The sequence below is a fragment of the Mangifera indica genome, chromosome 7 (genome assembly GCF_011075055.1).
Source record: "Mangifera indica cultivar Alphonso chromosome 7, CATAS_Mindica_2.1, whole genome shotgun sequence".
Lineage (NCBI taxonomy): Eukaryota > Viridiplantae > Streptophyta > Magnoliopsida > Sapindales > Anacardiaceae > Mangifera > Mangifera indica.
Window position 1 is genome coordinate 19,634,544 of NC_058143.1, and position 22,008 is coordinate 19,656,551.

A 22,008-nucleotide genomic window follows, 5' to 3' on the forward strand; every position below is an offset into this window, starting at 1 on the left:
GCTTTGAGTGTACTCGAGGCTGCAATTTACCTCTAAAATTTCCTCAGAAAACCAGCTTCGGTTGAATATAGCACACAAATTTGCACAAAATGTTGCGAAGAGTGCTGATTTATAGAGGCCGCGGATAGAACCAATTCAATATCCAGAAAGGCAAAAATATGAAGAAACATAGCATAAAGAATCAAACTATGCAATCCTATTAAATGATAGTTTACACATCACACGAAATTCTACAATTGTTTCACACAATGTTGTATCAGTGTAGTTGTATTCACCTGCACATTCATTGTGCAAATGCCTATCAGTCATCATGTATGCCGAAGGATACATCACAGATATGAAATCACAGCATACATGTCATCTTAAAACACAAAATCTCCTGGCTGAGCATGTGTTAATCCAAGTAGCGAAAGAATAAAGAAATCAGCCGCAGCTAAATCACAAGACAGTGTCACCACACCGGCTACTGCTGTTGCATCAACAAGAACACTACTGCTGCTAGGAGGACTGAAAGTATTAGAACTGGGCCCTTCCTGTTACAGTCACTTAACGGAAGAATTGAAGGAAGCGAACATTCCTCCCCATTAAAGAAAACTTTTGTCGGAAACCCATCTCCAGCAGGCACATTGATTCCAGGGGTATTTTTCTTTTTAAATGAGATCACTGACTGTTGCTTCCCAGGCACCCTAGGATCCTTCGCTGGATTTGCTCCATCAGTTTCTCCCACAAGATAGTTCAATCCCGGAAGACCTTGCAAGAATATGGTGTTGTTTCCAGTACCTAAAACAGTTCCATTGAATGAGTATGCTGCTTCAAAACCAGGGGCTGCTTTGTCCAGTTGCACTGCAGCAAACCAATCAGAAAAAGCAGTATCATCCCAATTGAACAGCGTCACTCTTGCTGTCCATCCACCAGTGTAGTCTGTATATAGATGCCAATTAATACTGACCCCACAATTATCTCCACAGGGCATGGGCTTTGGCACTGTAAAGTGCTTAATATCAGCCCAAGCTAACGCCATAGAAGTTCGATTCTCAAAGGGAACTAAAAGTGCCTCAGGTGGAAGAAGAATAGCTGAAGCACTGGTACTACAAGTTTGCCCTACATTGCTCGGACACCCACAAGCACAAGTTTTACATGGGACAACAGAATCATTGTAGTATGCAGAAAATGATACACAGCATTTAGGGCTTGCTCCCTTTGGCTTTGTAATATTGCACACAATTTGCCAGCTAGCAAAGGCAGTTCTATTAGAAACACCACTTGCATCAAGGGATTTGCTAGGGCTCACCCTCACTGGAGTGCCACATTGGTAAGTAGGGTTGAGAGTGCCATTGATCTTCCAGTTCTGGGGTGGGACAAGGTCAGAGCGATTAAGATCTGGTGGCATTTTGTACACCTGCATTTGGAAAACTGATATTGACTTGCTTGGGTCCATAATCGGCGGCAAGAGAGTACCATTTCTGCAACAGGAAGGGACCAGCCCAAGGGTTGTGTCATTAGCCTTTGTTGGAGGCAGGTCAATTATGGTTGGCCTTCTTTCACAATTTAATACATTGGCAAAGTCTAGTTGCTGGTAGTATGTACCTTGGGGACCATAAATACATTCGCTTGAATCAGCAACATATGGGTAAGCCCCTTTCATAGTGTAGATGAATTCATCATGCATCCAGTCCCAACTCAATTTCCAATTATCAAGACGACCAAGGGGATTGTGGTTTGCAATTGTAACCTGTGCCCAGTAATTTGAGTCATATGTCCTGATCACATCATACATGATTGTAAGATCCCCATTTTGGTGAGGTAGGAAGTTACCACCCACAACAGTGATGTTTGATGTAGCATTCGCATTTCTGGTGCAACAAACTTGCATCTGACTTGTACCTTAAAAATGCACAACTAAGCCCATCAAGCACACACGAAGACCATATAATTATACACACAAAAAAGCCATACTCATCCATGGAAACAAAAAGCATCTTTCTTTATCTCTATAAACAACCATCTTAATAATTAACAAGGTCATCAATCTATCCCTTAAAATTAGGACACAGGTAAAATCGAAGACAAAAATTTCCTCCATAACAAACCCAGAAATCCAGAAAAAGTTCAATGAGTATTTGATACACTATGTGAGACAGCAAATACAGGGAAAACAGAACCAATGTAAACCATTTTTTTATCAGGCTCTCAATGTTTCTCACAACAAATAGATTGATCTAGTTACATCATTATACTTTTAAATTATCAATTATCAGTCTCTCTCACCACACCATCAACATCAACATTATCATCATCATCATAAAAACATACAGAATTAACCGAAAAAACATTAAAAAAGTTTTTAGAAAAAACTAAATAAAAGCATTAAAAATTTTCCAAAAACAACAGAGAAGGCATAAAAAAAGAAGATTTTTACCTTGCATAGTAGCTTGAGGGCACGAAAACCCATCATTAGCGAGACTAACATTACTGGGCATAGGCACAGCAGGCGATTTAACACCAAACTGCGTCCCCAGCAAGTTAACCTGCACCTGCATCTGCGTCAGATCACCCGCCGTCTCCACCGCCGTCTTCAAGTCCGTCATCGGGAATCCAGCAAACACGGTACCGTTTCCCACACTGGCAGGATAGCTAGTCCCATCAAACAATACCGCATTCGACGCTGAAACCAACAACTCCTCGTGCTGAAACCCCACGAACACTTTCCAGGACTTGACCTCATCAAGTCCATTGTTCAACACCGTTAACGTCGACTCGAACCGGTACGCTTGGTGACTCGGATTGTCCGGCGGAAGCTTCGATCCGCCGGTATAAGTATAAGTCAAGAACACTCCATTGCACGAATCCGACGCCGGTGCCGGTGCCGGCGCCGTTGGAGTGGTTTGATTTTGACAGATCGCCAAGGGTATCATCGCAAACATAACTAAATGGAGAATCCATTTCAAAGCCATGGCTTCCGTTTCTGTCTGCTTCAGTTTTTGCAATCTGGCTTTTTGATCTCTGAGAGTTTGAGAGTGCTTTTGTACAGTGTTGCAAGGAAGCGCGTAAGTGACAGACGTAACAATAAGACAGCTTATTCTAAGCTGTCGTTTAAAACCATGTTAAGACTCTGTTTACTAGACCGAGACGAGTTGAGTCGAGTCGAGTCGAGTCGTTTCCAAATTTGTAGTCTTTGCAATCATGATCAACGTGACGTGTTGTGCGCACGTCTTTTTATTGTGCCCGTTGCGCCAACTTTTTTTGTATTTAATGGGCATTTACAGTAAGCCCAAACTTAAAGGATTTTTATTGGATTAAAGTTTAGGCCCAAAACCTTTGATAATGATGAATTCAAATTGAATCAAACTGAAAACTGATTTAAGATCAGTTTGACATATAAAGTCTAACTTGGGTGTGATCTTGTTTGAAGCCAAGCTGACTGATTGCTAACTCAGAAAGCCCATCAAACATTATTTGAGGGAACATTTTGTTGGTGTATTGACATTGAAAGTGAAGATATATCAATTTTTTCTATAATAATAGTAGTGATAAATTATGTGGGTTTTGAATATAAATTGAATTTGAGACTTGAACGACCTAACCAGAATTACAATTTTGTTTTTCAACCCATTTGCATTTCGGAAAACCTCCTCAATTAGGATTATGCCGTGGAAAGGAGGCGTCGTCTGCCATGCCCACTACAAGTAAACGTCCATGGAGGCATGTAGGGCTGGATTCGAGCCGAGCCGAGCTCGGCTCAGCTTTTTGAGGGCCGGCTTGAGTTCGGCTCGAGCTCGACTCGAGCTGAATTCGGCTCGGCTCGAGTTCGGCTCGGTAATGGCTCGGCTCGACTCGTTTTTTATATCAAAACGACACCGTTTTGTTCAAAACGACGCCGTTTTGTACCCAGCTCGGCTCGGCTCGAGCTCGATCGAGCCGAGCTGAGCCCGGCTCGTTTCGGGCTTGAACCGAGCCGAGCCGAGCTCGAGCCCGAACTGACTCAGCTCGAATCCAGCCCTAGAGGCATGGTTTGTTATGTCCACGGGGTCGTATTATTCTATGGATCAACATGATGTATTGGCATAGCACGCCACACTGAAATCGACCAAGTACCATCCACGGACTTGTCTAATTCACAGAGAGAAATCCTATTACCGGAAAAGTACTGTATAACAGAAGTGGAAGAAAGCGTGGTGGAACCCGCGGCAATGTTGTGTCTTTGTGCAAAAAGATAAGCACCATCGAACCAGCCTGGAAAGGTACTTTGGATGGCCATCTCATTTGATTTTGCCTTGGAATATACACATCTTTTGCTTTACTATAATATTTAGTATTCCCCATTTTGGCATTACCAGTGGAATTAAAATTATTCTTAAATTACACCAACTTTATTATCCGACCACAAACACTTCTCATTTATTCCACAACTTAAAGCCTGCCAGTCAATCAATTCTTCAGTTAAAGCCCTTAACTGTTGGCAAAATTATGCACTCATAAATTAAATTTTGAAGGCAATGCCCAATAAGCACCACGTGTAGCTTGCGTCTTCTTTACGTCAGTATATCAATGCTTCTTCCTCCCTAGCTAGAGCCGCCCAGCTTCATCATTCACACTTAGAGTCCAAGTCAAGCCCCACAATAATGACTGCAAAAATTTATTCAACTTTAATTGGATTTGACCAGGTTAAGCCCAAACGAACTGGCCCGAGCTGACAACAGGTTATTAGACAAACCACCAGAAAGATGTAGGAGAAAAAGTCATTATCAATGAAAAATGAAAAGTCACGAAAAAGGATAAATTTGCCAACAATTTTTTAGCAACTCAAGTTTATTTGAGTTAGCCCATCTCTAATTTGGACTAGTTTGAACCGAAGATCAAGCCGAATGGGAGCCGGTTTGTATATCATTATCATACGTAGTTATAAGAAGCTATAGCCAGTCGCCAGTAGTTGTGTACAAACTCTCTTTATCAATACCACTGTTGCTGTTGGCCGTTTCTCTTCCTCTCTTTTTCAACCAGACACATACGTTCATATTTCTCACTTTTGTGTGAGAGTCTTGAATTTCTTGCTCTCTAAATATGTAAATCTCTATCAAATTTTGATCTTGTTCTTGTTCTGCAACTAACAGCCCTTCGATCTCAACTCTCACTTCACTCTTCAAAGAAGGGTCTTTTCCAAAAATGGGAAGATCTTTTCAGAGACTCACACTCTCTCTGATCTCTCTTCTCTTCATACTACTACAACAACCACCATATCCAGCTGCTTCTGCTTCTTCATCGAAGTACCAGATCGAATGCACAATGTGTTCATCGTGCGATAACTCGTGTCAGCAAACTCCTTCTCCACCGCCGCCATCACTACCACCACCGTCTTCCAGTTCAATCTGTCCACCACCTCCATCCCCACCATCTCCAAGCTCAGGTGGCGGCGGCGGTAGCCACTACTACTCTCCACCACCTCCTTATACTCCTACCTACACATACTTCTCACCACCACCGCCCTACGGTGGTGGTGGTTCATATTACCCTCCGCCCAACAACTGGAATTACCCTACACCGCCACCACCAAACCCAATTGTTCCGTACTTCCCATTTTACTATTACAGCCCTCCTCCTCCTCTAAACTCAGCCTTGTCTCTTCGCCACTCATACACGTGTTCATCGTTCAGTTACACTGCTTTTCTCTCCCTCGTTTTACTGTTTCTGTTTTAGTTGAAAAAAATGCCAAACCCACATGTTCAAAGGCAATAATGTGGCAGATTTTACAGATCTGGGGATTCTCAAAGTAAGCGTATAAGAGATCAGTTTCTTCATTTCGTTTAAAAAAAAAAAAATTCAACCAAGACAATTCATGGCGATGAAGATGAAGTAAACTTTTCGACAATGCAAAAGGGCAAAAAAGGAATAAGGGTACAACTGCAGACGCCATGTAAAATGATAAAGTAATCTCTTATTCTCTTTCTTGATCTATTTTAACTGTAGAGTGATCTGTGATAATTAAGTTGTACGTTCAGTTTTCCCACATCTTCTTGTGCTCCCATGTGACTGCCAAGTCCATACTCGCACTCTCCCTGTGACGAATTTTATTTGTTTTATAAGATATGCATTATTAATATTCATTAATAATGTTTCATATCCATTATTAGTTAATATAATATTTTAATATTATTTGCCTTTATTTTTTATAATATAAAGGTAGTGTACACGTGTAAGTGATCTAATTATGGGAACTTGACGATGAGGTGGTGTGCGTAGAATTAGGATGACGATCGTAAAAGATCCGGTACTTCAAGTTTCTTTTTAACTAGATTACTTCAGCCAACGAGAGACCTCCCCTACGCCAGAAGAATCTGGAAGTCTGTGATTGTGGACTGACACAGCTTTATCAGTTGCTGTAACTCAGTTTTATAATGATTAGATGACCACCAGAATTATTCTCTCTGCAATCTAAATACTATTAAAATTTTCAAAATCATTCCATTATTTTTAATATATAAAATATTATAACTAATTTAATATTGATAAATAATAATATTGGAAAAAAGAAAGGCCAAAAGGATTATTTTCCATGGAAACTATTTTTTTATTTTAAGTTTTTATTTTTTAATCTTAAAAATTTTATTTATTCAATTGTAAATTATTAAAGTTAATAAATTTTTTTCTTCGAACCTTAAAAATTAATTATTTTTTTATATATCAAATTTTAAAAAATAATATTTTCTCTTTTAAGATTTGGTTTTCAAAATTTGATGTCATCTTTAGTGAATCTTTGATGACATCTCATTTCTCTTTTTTTAATAGGCATTTTTTAACCTTATTTTCTTTTAGTTTATAATTTTAAATTTAGTAGGAAACGATATTTCGTCAAGAAAAACGAGACATTGTTTCTTTGACGAAGATGAAAGATCTCACTTTTTTTTTAAATTGACGTCATCCAAACTTTTAAACAAGAAAAGTTGGACTATTAGAAGGAGATGAGGTATTAAGAGATATTTGTCGTTGATGACGGCGTTAAATTTGATGTTAGAGATTTGAAAATTAAATCTTAAGCGTTAAATTTGATGTTAGAGATTTAAAAATTAAATCTTAAGAGATAATTATTATTTTTTAAAATTTAGGTTAAAGAATTATAGTTTTTAAAGTTATGAGAGAAACTAAATTAAATTTTAATTTATTTTTAATATTATATATAAATTTATGTTTTATATTTAAAATTATTAATTTTAATTATTTATAAATAAATATTTTAGAATTTTAAAATTAAATGTTGAAAATTACGTGAGAATTTTTCAGGTGGGTGTAAGTCCTTTAGCCGAAAAGGAAGTCGGGTGGTTATGACAGTGGCATGCCCGTAAATGAAAGTGAAATAAAATTAATGCAACATTTTAAATGCTACAATAAATAATTAAATAAATAAAATAAAAGAATAATGAAAATAAGAGGATGGACACAATTATGGTGTGAGAACTTAGTTCAAGGGACAAAACCATGAGCTGGATGGCACGCCTTTTTATGGGTGGCGGGGCCAGCCCAATGCTCTGTTATTGTCTTCTTTCCAAATTTTTATGGTTGGCGATCTATTTGAATTATTTTTGGTTTGGCTGAAATCCATCGAGTATGAATTTGAATATATTATGGTTGAATCAATAATTGAATGAATTGGGTTTAAATAATTTTAAACATTGGAATTCGATCTAATTTTAAATTCACAACTTAGGGCAAATTCATTATGTAGGAAGTCCCATTACCGAAATTATTATATCAACAATTTTGCCTATTCCTAAATTAATTTGTGAAAGACAGAAATGGGACATGTGAGGCTGAGAATGTGGTTGACAGACAGGTATCAAAATGTGGCAAGTATCGGTGCACTTGTCCAGATCTTTCACTGTACATTCGACTCAACTCTGCTTTATTTTGTATGTTCCTTCTTTACTAGTTCGATATTTTCAATCCGAAATGTAACTTTGATGATTTATTAGTGTATAGATCAAATGAATCAAATTTAGACTAAGATTGGGACTGTTTTTGTAAAATAAGTTAAGTTTCAATCAGTTTGAATTAAATACAAAATAAAATTTGTTTAAAATTGAGTTTAAACTTAACTTATTGATCTTAAGTTGATTCTCAAATTATTTGGGTTCGGCCGAGACCGGGGACACAGCCTCAGAGACGAGTTTATGGTTGTTGGGCTTTTCTCAATCTTAACTGGGGAGGGCTTATCTTGATATGAAGATTTGTGGAGCCCTTCTGGTCCCATGCCTATCAAGATTTGTAAATAGAGCAGGTCCAATGATCTCCAGGGGCTCTGCTTCTTGTGGGCCATTTTATTACAAGCCGAACATGAGAATCACGTTGGGCAACCTATTATGGGCCATTCTAAAGGACTAACCCATGGGTTTTTCCTCACTTAAACGGGCTAGGCCTAGAAGATCCAAGCCCACAAACACATGATTTGTAATCATATCTAATAATCAGGTTTTAATTTGATCTAAACTGTTCAAACTCAAATTTCACTGCAAATTGAATAATTCAAGTTCAAACTGATCTAAATGTTTAAATTTGAGTTGATACGGACCAAATTTAAAATAAATCATTTTCGAGTTAATATTAAATTTAACTCTCGAGCCAACTCTTTTACATTCAAATCAATCTTGAACTAGATCTTATTTATGCTTGCTCTAGTCAAACCTAACCCTATTCAAAGTTTTTCCTAGTGTATCCATATGTTAAATTGTGAATCCAACTCAACTTTGCTCTTCTTTTTTTTTTTCTAAAGAACAATTTCTTACTTTTCATTAAAGATATACTATTATATTAAAAGGACTAATCATAATCATATAGAAAAGAAAATTGGCCATTACAGTCCCTTTATGGTGAAAAGTTTTGTAAGAAACGAAGACGATATTTCATTGAAATTTTTTTTTTTTCGAAGGTGGGGCTCACTGCTTTTATATGTTATTATATATTACTAGTATTAATTTAAATATTAATGATAATATATCATTGTATGATTAGGTTAATTTATACTTATTTTAAAATTATTCAATTATATAATAAAACATAATTATTAATACCCAAATTTACGGCCTCTTAATAATGCATTAAGGTTGTGTTTATATTATGGTCATTTCTTTGAAAAAAGGTGGCTCAAGTTAGAAAATTGATACTAAAGTTTAAATCATATACCCTTTTGAAAAAATAACATGCCCTTAAATTTACAAAATTGCTTCAATTGTTTACCTATTTTCTAAAACGTTAAATACGCCAAGACAATAAACTTCATTAATGCACATACCTTTTTTTGATAATTAGGGTGTTAAATCAAACCCAAAGAAAGATTAATTTGAGTTCGAATCGAATTTAAAATGATAATTTGAGATCAAGTACTATTTATACAATTGGTGAATAAAATTATTAAAAAAAAGAATAAGTATCATCTAAAAAGAAAAAAATAATCAATAAAACAAACTCTAATATAATATATCAATAACATAAAACAACTCGAGTCAAACCAAACAACGAACTCAAAGAATGATCCGTATTGAGACATCCCATATTGGCTCAACCCCTTGTAATATATAAGACCTTTTTGGATTTTGGTGGGAAAAGCCAAAAAGATTCAACAGTAAAGTTTGAACTTTCATAAACTCAAAACTTGGCTTTCATGCTTTTCCCCACCCAGGAATATATTCTAATGGCTCTCCACTTTCAAGTATCCAAGGTACTCTCCCCTCCCCTTAACAAATCCATTTTAAACACCGAAATATTTCATTACATTTTACAATTAAAAGTTGCCATCTCCTTAACTACTTGCTTAGACATTTTGCTGGGATGCCCTTTATTCCAAAAATTTGCAACTTTTTAGATTGAATTGGGGGAATTTCTTCTTGTATGAGAATTGAATTTGGGAATGCCCACCACATAATTAAATGAGTTTAATGTATTTGTGAATCAAATCAAATTTTTGGTTTAAAAAAATCCCTAAACAAGGTTAAATTTAAATTAAATTAATTCAATCTCAATTATTAATATTAAAAAACCTTAAACCAAGATTAGGAGTGCTTAAACTGAATAATCAAACCGATTAGATTATTTGTGAACCTAGACTTGATTTTAATTCCTTTAAACAAATAATTCTGGATAATTAAGAACACCCACTCAAAATCATATAAATAACAAAGACAAATGAAATAATAATAATAATAATAATAATTTCAATACACTTGATAGTCACATTAATTAATTACTATGTTAGGAAAAATGAAATCGATCTCCATTTCTTACACTTCTTCTTCTTCCTCCAACTTCCAAAATACAGTTAGTTAAAAACCTCCCAAGAATAAAACCCTAAACAAAAATCATCACAGGACAATTTGGTCTTTTCCCATTCCTGAAACCTAGCATTAAGAACGACGACACTAAATTATTAAGCATAAACAGAGCCACAAGAGAGAGCCATTAACAACACAGCCGCTTGTTCTTCTTCTCCTAGCTTCTTTTGTTGCTTCTCGACCGTTGATCTTTGCATCAGAACTTCTCTTCCCAATGCAGACAATCTCTGCTTCAAACTCTCTCCAAGCTGCTGTTTTTTGTTACTTGGGCCATTGTTGCTGGGTTTTTTGGTCTTTTTGTCTTCTTTTGATATTCCCAAAACTGCCCTTCTCTTCTTCCTGCTTCTGATCCCACATGCGTTGCACAGTGACTGCAAAATCAGACATTATCCACGCCATTAATCTCAGATCAAGCTTTGATCGATTAAAATAAAGTTTGTTTTCATTTTTTTTTTTTTTTTTACACCTTAGGCCCGGCTGGTCCGCCTCTCCAAAGAGGGGTCTTAGAGGTCCCACAATCGGCACAGGTCTTCTTGTTCTCGTTCACTTGATTACTTTCTTCTTCTGATGAAGCCTTTCTATTCCCGTCATCAGAATCTGTTCCCTGTATTCAAACACAAAGTCATCAGCTAAGATTCGAATGACTGAATCAAAACTCAAAAACGAAGATGCAGAAATATAGATACTGTAACTGATCACTTACTTTCTCACTTGGATCCAACATTTTTACCACCTTGTTTAAAAGATCCAACACAGACCCAGTTGATAAAACCCGAAAACACAAGTGGGGAGTGAACCAGAATCTGATCTTGATTCACTCAAGAAAAACAACTGGAGATGGTGGCGACACTCAACGGAAGCTCAATGATTAATGAGAGATAAAAGAGATCTAGCTAATGATTTTCTAAGAGAGAAATGATTGAAATGAAGTATGAATAACGAGAGTGAAGAGTGTGAGAGTGAGAGAGAGAAAAAGAAATGAAGAATCGAACCGACACACGCAGAGACCAACCAGACCGCACGAAGCAGATCTGAAAAAACCACTAGTTTATATATGAGACGCGAAACCCTAGCTTTCAGGTGGTTGAATGACGTAAATGCCCCTTCCTGCTTCAAAAACTTTCAGGTGGTTAATATGGGCGGGCTAAGTTTGGAATTGGTGGGAAATGTTATAAGAGATTAATGATAAAATGAATATCATAATTAATTAAATAATTAATATTGATGATGAAATAAATAATATTATTAATATAATAAATAATATTATTAAAAAAAGATTTTAATGAAATTAAAATTATAACTCAAATTTTGTTTGAATCTAACCTTCTTAAAAATACACTCAGTTTGCTTGCTTAGGCCAAAACGCACAGCATATGAAACCCGCCAAAACTAAAGACCGCTCTGAAACTTTACAAAAGTGGCGCCATTTAATGGGATTTGGTTTGCCTCGTAAATTTATTATTATTTTGTTAGTTTTTTAAAAAATTAAGGCTTGATGAGATGCTGATGTGTGAAATATGGACCGTCAGATTAGTCAACTAAGATGGAGCCTACCTTTTACATGAAAATGGCTTCAAAACGGAACAAATATGAGGTAGGTAATTATTGGCCAAGGTCAAAATGAGTGACACCTAAAACAGGAGATTTTATGGTCCTATCCCTAATCTCGTTACCCAATTTAGAGTTGGATTCAACGTGGCTTAAGATTTTATGGTCCTATTCCCAATCTCAATTAATTCATTTTCATAAAGTTAATTCAAATATTAGAATTCCAATCTTAATTTATCAATTTTCCGTTGGATTTTATTAAGATCGAATCTAATCTAAATCTTAAATCAATTTAAATTCGATTTAAATATATAATATTTTAATTCAAACTTGAATTTATTTAAATAATGTAAAAGTGTCATTAGAAGAAAAATATTTTTTGGCAAATTGAATAGATAATATTATTTGTAGTTAAATGATATTAATAAATAGATAAAAAATATTATTAACGAATTAAATAATAATATTAAAAAAACAAATAAGTTAAATCAAATGATTGATTTGACTTGAAACAGTTGAACTTGAATATAGTTGTGATATCTTTAAGTAAATCCTATATCGACAAAACACGAGAGAGATGTTAGGTTTATCTGTACTCTATCTATGTATTTCACATCAGTTAACGATGAGAGAATTTGATTGGTTAAATAGCTTGTAAGTTTCTTAAACTGTTAAAACACTTTTTTGGTTGTAAAACCCAAAAATAAAACTATGATAGACTGTGTATCTAAAGTGAATAATATCTTAATAGTGGATCGGATTATTGGACTAGGGATGCTACAGCAGCCCAATCCAAGTGTGACCAAATTAATCAAAAGAATGGAGAGATAAACCAGAGCTTTCTTGCAACTTGCATGAGGCAGCCAGCTAGGGCCTATGCATGTGGGTGTAGATATTAGTCAAAACTGAAAGAAAGAGAGCTAATGAGTCCACTTTGATTTTCCATGACTCTAAACGAGGAAAAGCAACACTATTTTTTTTTTTTTTTTTATGCACATTACACAATGAGGGAGAGAGAAAACAAGTACAGGCATATGATACCAATGTTTGAATCAAGGTTTGCCATCAGAAGATGTAAAAAAAAAACGTTTTTCAAAGTGACGCTTCCAGAATGTGTATATTATATAAACCCTAAACCCAATATGGTCGTCAAAACCGATGCTTGCAAAACAGCTGTTCTTTTCTTACTCTCCTAAAGTCCGATAATTTACTCATCTTCAGCTGATAGTGAATAAATAAATGGGCAAAAGGCTTATTCTCAAGCAAGGTACGGTGAAACCTTAAATTTTTATAATTCAAATATTTAAAATTTAAATATTTATATATAACTAAATTTTTATTAAAATTTTTAATTAAGATTACGAATAAAACTATTATTTATCAAAAAAATTAAAGTTTTATCATTTTTTCTTTTTCATATTTAAAAACTTATATTTTCATCTCAACTCAAAGTTTGAAAAGTGTTAAAACCCCCTATAGTTTGTTTCTCTTCCTCCAACACCCATTTCTCCTTCCTTGGCCATCCGTTGTCTTCCCTTCCCCTTTTATCTCTCCTCAGGTCTCTTTCCCTAGCCTCTCCAATAGTCTTCGGTCAAAGACAAAGACAAAATTGTTTTTGTCTCAAACCAAGATGAAATCGTCTTTGTTTGAGAGACGAAGAAAATGTATCTTTGTCTTAGACAAAGACCAATAGTCTTCATCTGAGACGAAGACGACTTTATTTTTATCTCAGATTGAAGATGGTTGAAGAGGCAAAAACGAGAAACCAAATGAGAGATAAGGGGGAAGGGAGGATTGCCGAAGGCTGAGGAAGGAGAAATCGACATCAAAGAAAAAAGAACAAATCCTAGGGGGTTTTGTCACTTTTCAAACTTTAGATTGAGAGAAAAATGTAAGTTTTTAAATATAGAGGAGAAAAATATGATAAAACTTTAATTTTTATATAAATGATGGTTTTACCCCTGGCTTTAATTAAAATTTTTAATGAAATTTGATTATGGGTAAGTGTTTGAGTTTTTAAAAGTTAGAAAGTGAAAGTTGAGATTTCACTATAAGTCGGTAGGAATAAGTCTTTTTGGCCTAAAGAAATGGTAATGAAGTTTGGCCCCTTCTTACCGTCCAGTTAGGTTCCCATCAATGGAAGCTGTGTCCTCTGGCAGGCTTCAAAAAAAAAAAAAAAAAACTACAGGAATATAGAAATGCACGTGGTCCCATTAATTGACTAATATTTTTTACAGTCAGAATTTAGGGTGCCACAAATTTGAAAATAAATAGAATTGACAACAAATGGCAAACCAGTCTGCAGTATAGCGTTCCTTAACAAGAAGTACTTATTGCAGATGTTTGAAATCATACAAGTTAATTGAATTGTAGATGTAATTTGGTAAGTGATAGAAAACAATTAAATGATACATAAAATGGTTTGATGACTCGAAAACCTAAGTTCACTTTTATAACCCTTAGGGGGTGTTTGGTTTGAGTAATATTTGATTACTAAAATAGAAAGATTATCTTGAAGATAGAATATTACTGGGTATAAATTATTACTATGTTTGATAAAATTTGATAGATATAAATAATTATTATGTTTAATTAAAGATAATAAAATATTACTAATAAATTATTTTACTTAAATGTCTTGAATATAATTATTTTTAAATATTTTTTATATTATTTATTATATTAATTAAAAATAAATTTATTTCTATCTCAAAAAATTAATAAATAATAATTTTTCTATAATAAACTCAAAATTACCCAGTAATCTTTAAATACTTAAGGTGAAAATGGTAATCAGATTACCACCTATATTACTTGTCACGTCAGCATTGATAATAGAAGATTACTGTAATTTTTTATTACTGACAAACCAAACAAGGGAAAAAATGATAGATTACCAAAGTAATATTAAGAACCACCAACCAAACACACAATTTATAAGATAAGAAAAAGATTTACTGAGTTAATTACATAATTGAATACTAAAATTTTATTATTAGGGAAGGTGTATGACCGTACAACAAATAATGAAAAAAATATATATCGAGAAGATCGTTAAAATCGTAAATAATGCACACAGTGTCATTGACTATGTATGCAGTTGACGTTTTGACCACAATTTATACCTCTTCACTGGTAAAGGCCAGTTGTCTTTACATTTTGACATGCAGAAGTAGCCAAACGAAGCATTACAAATTTGCGCATTTTTCTTAGTCCAAGCATCTTCAACACCTTCAATTTTACAAGCCAACAGCAATCTCTCAAATAATCATAGCTCAAAATATAAGCGTATTTAAGAGTTCAAAAGAGAATCACACAGAAAAATTCTTGCTAGTTTCGTGCAACACACCCAAATAAAAAGTTTTTTTGGGTTAATTATAATATATACTCGCTCGCCATGAAGAAAAACAAGGGCCTAATTATAAAATCTAGCATTACAACCATGACTCCAAGGACAAATTCAAAGGCTCAACACTTACCCCAACTACCATGACCCCTTTCAAGGTCGTCCCTGCTAGCACATCAGCATAATCTCTCAAATACATTGCATTCTCATAGCTTTCCATGGCTTAAAAAAATATGGACGTCCTCATGCAGTAATTAAAACCCAACTGGCCTCACTTTATTAGACGCTGTAGCTTAGACTGACCTCCATTGGCAACTCTTCAACCAAAATAGACACTGGACCAAACCTGTAACAAGACACTTACGGATGCCCTGACCCGACCAGACCCAACTTGAACCTCACATATACCTTTGTCAACCCTAACATGAACTTGTGTTCCATTTGACAAACTACATATCCCTGCGATCTGTTAAAAAACTCAATAAGAACTATAATATAGTTTGAAGAAAAAATTAAACACCACATTTGCTTTTGAAAATTAAAAATTTGAGCAAATAGATCTGGCTTACACTCCCTCTCTAACGTGAACTGCAATATGCAACTTCAACTGAAGTTGAATCCTCCAGATGGAACTTGAAGCTCATTCCCTCCAAATTGGAAACCTGGCTGGGCACCATCAGCCGAAGGTAATGGCTCATCCTCCTCTTCCAACCAGAAAGTTTCAAGAATCTTAACTGCCTTTTCATAGATCTCATTATTGTCATGACTTTGTAGATTTTCAATCTTTTCTAAACCCTCAGCCTCCTCAACTAATTGAGCATAGTAATTGACATCTCCAGTAGTGCCCATACTCTTCTCAGCTTCTCCAACCTTCAAAATGTTCTCTAACCCTTCTAGACAAACAGTGACAATACGTGGATCAGGGCATGCAAAGAGATCACAAAGTGGTTTTATACTTCCCTGAGTCACAAGGTACCTAAAATGCATGAAAAAGGAGCTTACAACCGACTATATAACATAAGGACAGGGGGACACAATGATAAAGAAGAGAGTTCATAAAAAATGAAGAAACAACATACTTGATCTGCTCATGAGTACCACCAGAGGTGGCATTTGATATTGCCCAAGCAGCCTCTTTCTTTATCTCAAACTCGGCATTTTGAAGGAGATTGACAAGGGGACCAATTAAACCAGCATCAATTACAGCCTGCATAATTTAAAAAATTTAGATCTATCATGAAGTGATTTTTCTTCTCAAAACCAGAAGGATCAACTTTTCCACTTACAAATTGGTATATAAGCCTATTTATTTTTGCAAATATAGTATAATCCTTTAGAAGTACACCACTATGTGGTGAGATGCATGATTTATCAAATCATAGGAATTCCAAGAATATTTTCCCTACTAACACACTCTCAAACCCCTACTTCGATACAATATATGTATGCCAAAATAGGCAGAAAGAAACCAACCATCCATCTTGTTTTAAGTTATTGCATGCAACAGATTGATTGCCAGCACAGCACATTGAAACTCAAACTTACAGAAGGTTCACCAATTCTAATAATTCCTTGAAGAATACATTGAGTTGTGCAATACAATTACCAGTATGTTATGAGAAAAAAAATCACAAAATTTAAAACCACCAAAACCCTCACCTGAATTTGTTCCCTGTTTCCAGCTGTAATGTTTGAGATAGTCCAGCAAGCTTCTTTCTTGATGCTCTTTTTATGATTATGGGTCAACAGGCTCAAAAGGCATGGCAAAGCACCATGGTGAATTATACACTAAAGCAGGAAAAAAAACCATCAGAATTGTTAGAAAAAAAGCATAGAATATTGAGAATTACAATCTGATGCCATCACAACAGGTATGGTAAAATAAAAACTTAACAAGTATATGCATGAGAAAAAGAGTATCACAACATTGTGAAGCAATATTTCTACCACATCTCAAATGAGCAATTCTGCAATTGAATAGGATTGAATAAAATTTCAGCTAACCATTTTATATCATTGCTATGCTTAATGGGTAACTTTTTGGTTTTCTTAGGCTTATAATATAATTTTTCATTCAGTTCAAAACAAATTAATTATGTTTTGATTTGCCCAATACCTCAGACAAATGACAGCAGGTGTACAAAGTCACATTAAAATTTGAGCAAGAAGCATATATTAACCCACAAAATTTGTTCATGCACTCTTATTAGCCTGGTTACAAGAACAGAAGTATAGATGCTAAGATAAAATATTACATCACTAGCTCAAATCTCTCAATTTTTTCTCACTCTATGCACAAGCGCACATGTGAACAAAATGAGCTTCAAGAAAGGTTTGTCCAAGGTGAAAGCTTAGATAGACTGCATTTTTAGAAATAGATGATAAATTAGAATATCTAAACAAAAAGTAGATACATATATTTAAGGGAAAAAAGGTTCCATTGTAGCCAGGTTACCAACTTTCAAGAGTAGCCTTCCTTAAAAGAAAGCATCTTGTCATTGAGATATTTAAACTGTTGAACCATGTACTTCTAAGCATCTTATGATTTATGCTAAATTGTATCCAAGATGATAGGTTGATATTCTTCATGTACAAAAACAGGCTCCCAAAAAGGTATCATTGAAGCACATATGACAAAACATATTATATGGACTTACAAATTAACTAGTTCAATTTGGTATACAAAGGCTTTCTGCCAAACGTTAAAATACCAGCAAATGCAGAATCAATAGTACTTGACAAACTCATACCTGAGTCTGCATATCGTCTCCTGTAACAATATTTCCCACTGTCCGCAGGGCTGGAATGAGCACTGAGGGAGATGGATGACTGAAACATGTGCTTTACATTATCAAGTTTACCTCAAAATAAAGAAAACAATAAAATACAATAAATAAATGTGTCACACTTACAGAAGGAGCTCAACAAGTCGTGGGCAAACACCTGCCTCAATCACAGCTTGAATTTTGTCATTTGTACCATCAGAAAGATAGGAAAGCGCCCAGCAGGCATCAGTCAAGACTTCTTCATCATTGGAATGAACAAGTTGTGCAAGTGCTGGAAGAGCAGGCTTCACCTGTTCAAGATATTCCAAAAAATAAAAGAAAAAATTAGAATGGCTGCCAAGAAAAATTGAATGAATTAAAAAAAAAAAATGCAGCTACAACAAAGCAACCTGATCAAACGGTGGCTGTGGTTTCCCCCTACAGAAGTTTGATAGTGTCCACGTGGCATTTCTCAGCATTGACAGCTTTGCATCCTCATTCAATTGTGCCAGCAATGGCATCAAAGCTCCCTGGCTAAGCACAAGATCACGGCACCTAGGTGAATCACCAGCAACATTTCCCAGTGCCCAAACAGCCTACAGAATCATTAAAAAAAGTCATCAATACAAAACCTCTAATTCCACCCAACTCCAATACCAACAAGCTTTCACAAGCAAAACATATAGCACTTACACTCTTATACATACCTGTTCACGAACATCATCGCTTGGAGAAGCAAGTAGCTTCACAAATATAGGAACAGCACCATGGTCAATCACTACTTTAGTATTCTCTGATGTTCCGGAAGCAATGTTTGTAAGAGCCCAAGCAGCCTCAAACTACCGAAAATAAAATAAAGTAAAATAAAATAAAATAAATAAAAATATCAATACACATTAATCAGTTAACACCCTAGGCCAAAAACAGCCCAATATTTGTACAAAACCCAACCTGAAGTTGCGGGAAATCCTCTCTCATGAGAAACTCAACAAAGCGTGGAACAACCCCAGATTGTATCACTTCCTCAATTGGAGGACTCCTCTCTATGAATAATAAACTTCAAACATATAATATCATGACAAATAATACACGATAAACAACTGAAAAAAAAAAAAAATCCTTCAACAAGTTAAATATATTAAATAAAATTGATACCAATGGAAAGTAGTTTCCGAAACTGAGTAGTTGCTTCAAGCTGCAAGTTGTTATCGTTCGACCAAACCCCAGCCACCATCGCAGGCAGACTTTCCAACTACAATTCAACCAATCAACAAATAAAAACTTTAAAAATTTGCAATCGAAACCCTACTTTAATCGAACAATGTCGAAATGATAACTCTTAATCATACCTTGTTTTGAAGGTTTAGATTGGGAAGAGGAACAGCAGGTGTTTGGAGCCCTTCACGGCGCTTCTTAAGCAAGCTTTCTTCACGCTTACTTTTGCGGATCTCCACCATATTGTCCTCTCTTCTTCGCCGACCTTCATCGGCGTCCACAGCAACCTTGTAACGGTTCCGGCGAACGTCGGTTCTGGCGCTCGGTCTAAGCGACATCGTTTTTTTGGCAAAAAATTGCGAGCTTTGGAAAACCCTAACAGATGATTGAAGAAGAAGAAAGAAAAAGCTAGGGATTTGGAGTAACTGTGAAGACCCTTAGAGAGGGTAAAAGGAGAGAATTATTTATACGACGAAGGATTTAATTGTTGGAGAAAGTGCTTTTATAATTTTTATTTTTTCTTAATTTCTAATTTTTTATTTTTTATTTTGACTGATTAATTAAAATGACTTTTTTCCTTGTTTTTTTTAATGTGAAGCTGCTTGCCAGTTGGGGTTTAACGGATGGATATTGACGAGGCGAAATAATTATTCACCTAAATTTTAGTGAGAAGGTAAATACATATTTATATAATTTTAAATTTTTAAATATTTATTTATAAATTAATTTTTATTATAACTTAGAATAAAATTATTATTTTAAACTTTAAAAACTTAAAAATTTATATCATTTCCTTTATTAATTTAAAAAATTAACCATTTCTCAAAAAGATTAAGTTTAAAAAAAATTATTTTTTTTTATAGGGTTTCAAAATCCTCATTCCATTTTCTGATAATTAACTCCAACCAAACTATCTTTTTTCTCTGCTATTGACGATGGAGCATCTTATCAACATAATTAATCAATGATAAAAATAGTCAAAATGGTTTGTTGTCTAGAAGACAAGTCATGATTTGTCTTGATGATAATGAAGATAAAGATTTGGATAACGATGACGAAGACCTTATTCAAATTTGGGTTTGGGTTAAATCTAATCTTAAGTAGTACTCATACTTTGAGTTGGGTTATGAATCAAATTGGTTATGTGAACCTCAACAAGGAATTAATAGTTACAAATAATTTAAATCAGGAAATAATTAAGAAACACTCAATATTAAATAAAAAATTATGTACAAAACAGTTTGATTCATTTGTACAGTTTGTTTGTTTCTCCATTTTACTTGCATAAATTGGAGGTTGATGAATTTCTTCGGTGCTATATATACAGATTACACTGCATTTGAGTGCTTGGTAAAAGCTGAAGAAAATGCCAAAGAGGGCTGCTGCTGGATATCTCTGCTGCGAATTGGATTCTCCCTTGGAATGGTGGTGAGTTGGGGTGATCCTGGTGGAGAAACAAAGAGTGCAGATGCCTCAAGAACCTCTCGCCGCACGTTTTCGTGTTGTTCGGATACTTTCTGTGTGCGCAATGCCGTCAAGTATAGACCGGCTGCAAGGAAGACTGTCAATAATGCAAAAACCCCAGCTGCAGAAAACAAGCCTTCTTTGATTACTAGACAAGTTGGTCTTGGTCTAGACCAGTTCTTCAAATGGCCTGACTCTATACTTAACCCAATCAGCAACAGAATCTCTGCAACGGCAAAGCAAATCCTGAAGAAATTAACAGAACAAAATCAAATTTAATGATTGATTTGGGGAATCTGATATGTTTTGAATCAATATTTTGAACAACAAAACAAATTGTACCAAGTTGTAACAAAGAAAAAGCCTGCTTGCCATGTCAAACTCTTGACTGGGGAAGCATCAGTATCCCAAGAACCCAATGCCAAAGGCGGCGATTGGCTGATGGCGATCAACAAGTACATATGCTCCACCACCATGGTCACTGCCAATCCAACAAATGCAATTGCAGAGCACAACAATGGGGTCTTCCCGCTGCCACTGTACACACATTCATTTTCTTTGCCTTCACTCCCTTTGCTCTCCCATGTCATCTGCAATAATACAAATAAATTCTGTGATTCAGTTCATGAATGTAAGCATGCTCATGCTACAAAGATGAGACAAATAAGCAACAATTTTCACCTGGGAACGAGTGGCTTCGGCTATGAGACAAAGAATGAAGCAACATAAGCCACAGAGAATGGTCAATACTATGAGAGAAATACCAGTTTTGCTACCCAACTCTGTGCCAGGAGGACTTGGCGCAAGATCAGCATGTGTAACAGCTCTTCTTTTTGGCATTTTAGTAAAGAAAAAGAGAGAAAATTCATATACAGGCCCGACAGGATGATGACAAATGTGAGTTGTTTCAAGTTTGTCACCATTTAGAGCAAAAGAATTATAGAATCGCTTGGAGCAAAGGTTGCTTAAAGGCTTAAGATTCCCAGGTTCTGGTCTTTCCTCTTAAGTATTCACACAAGCTTCAAGCTACTTTTCTCATCAGAGAAATGGCTCATTATAAGCAATTCTTTGTATGTTCAACTGGCTTTTGCCGTCTTTGGCTTAAAGTACATTTTGGTTTTATGTTAATCAATTCATCTGTGGGAATAGGCTCCAAGAATTTAAAGCATGGGATGACCCTTATCATATAGAAGCAGTCCATAAAAGCTTAGGGTTCATGGGTACCTGAAAATTTTCTGGCTTGTAGATCTTCACATGGAACACAAAGACTTTACGCCTGATCCAAATCTTTGTGGTCACATCTTCTCCCACTTTTTATACTTTCCTTGCAGTGCAATTTCTGTGTGCAAGATAA

At 35.2% G+C, this 22,008-nt stretch overlaps 5 protein-coding genes across 6 annotated transcripts; 1 reads left to right on the top strand and 4 right to left on the bottom strand.

The window, feature by feature from the left end:
- Positions 1–174: 174 nt before the first annotated feature.
- On the bottom strand, positions 175–3,114 carry LOC123221334 (COBRA-like protein 7). The gene is made up of 2 exons (XM_044644173.1): positions 2,420–3,114; positions 175–1,884 (listed from the first exon to the last, which is right to left on the bottom strand). Exons 1-2 carry the CDS (start codon positions 2,952–2,954, stop codon positions 464–466), a joined length of 1,956 nt encoding a protein of 651 aa, XP_044500108.1. The 5' UTR covers positions 2,955–3,114; the 3' UTR covers positions 175–463.
- A 1,806-nt stretch (positions 3,115–4,920) lies between these two features.
- Positions 4,921–6,117, top strand: LOC123220264 (proline-rich antigen-like). Its single transcript, XM_044642363.1, has one exon. It carries the CDS (start codon positions 5,164–5,166, stop codon positions 5,692–5,694), a length of 531 nt encoding a protein of 176 aa, XP_044498298.1. The 5' UTR covers positions 4,921–5,163; the 3' UTR covers positions 5,695–6,117.
- A 4,051-nt stretch (positions 6,118–10,168) lies between these two features.
- On the bottom strand, positions 10,169–11,355 carry LOC123220416 (GATA transcription factor 16-like). Its single transcript, XM_044642637.1, has 3 exons — positions 11,020–11,355; positions 10,783–10,920; positions 10,169–10,687 (listed from the first exon to the last, which is right to left on the bottom strand). The coding sequence occupies exons 1-3, from the start codon at positions 11,038–11,040 to the stop codon at positions 10,412–10,414; spliced, it is 435 nt and encodes a 144-aa protein (XP_044498572.1). The 5' UTR covers positions 11,041–11,355; the 3' UTR covers positions 10,169–10,411.
- A 3,843-nt stretch (positions 11,356–15,198) lies between these two features.
- On the bottom strand, positions 15,199–19,670 carry LOC123221185 (importin subunit alpha-2-like). 2 transcript variants are annotated; one of them, XM_044643936.1, is made up of 11 exons: positions 19,325–19,670; positions 19,131–19,227; positions 18,927–19,018; positions 18,683–18,814; positions 18,386–18,571; positions 18,123–18,286; positions 17,961–18,039; positions 16,870–16,998; positions 16,290–16,417; positions 15,780–16,186; positions 15,199–15,669 (listed from the first exon to the last, which is right to left on the bottom strand). In XM_044643936.1, the coding sequence occupies exons 1-10, from the start codon at positions 19,526–19,528 to the stop codon at positions 15,814–15,816; spliced, it is 1,584 nt and encodes a 527-aa protein (XP_044499871.1). In that variant the 5' UTR covers positions 19,529–19,670; the 3' UTR covers positions 15,199–15,669; positions 15,780–15,813. The 2 variants fall into 2 exon arrangements, with proteins under 2 accessions (XP_044499871.1, XP_044499870.1); XM_044643935.1 differs by having other exon boundaries at positions 15,199–15,676; positions 19,325–19,669.
- Positions 19,671–20,375: 705 nt separating this feature from the next.
- On the bottom strand, positions 20,376–22,008 carry LOC123221739. Its single transcript, XM_044644640.1, has 3 exons — positions 21,336–22,008; positions 20,997–21,244; positions 20,376–20,900 (listed from the first exon to the last, which is right to left on the bottom strand). The coding sequence occupies exons 1-3, from the start codon at positions 21,492–21,494 to the stop codon at positions 20,519–20,521; spliced, it is 789 nt and encodes a 262-aa protein (XP_044500575.1). The 5' UTR covers positions 21,495–22,008; the 3' UTR covers positions 20,376–20,518.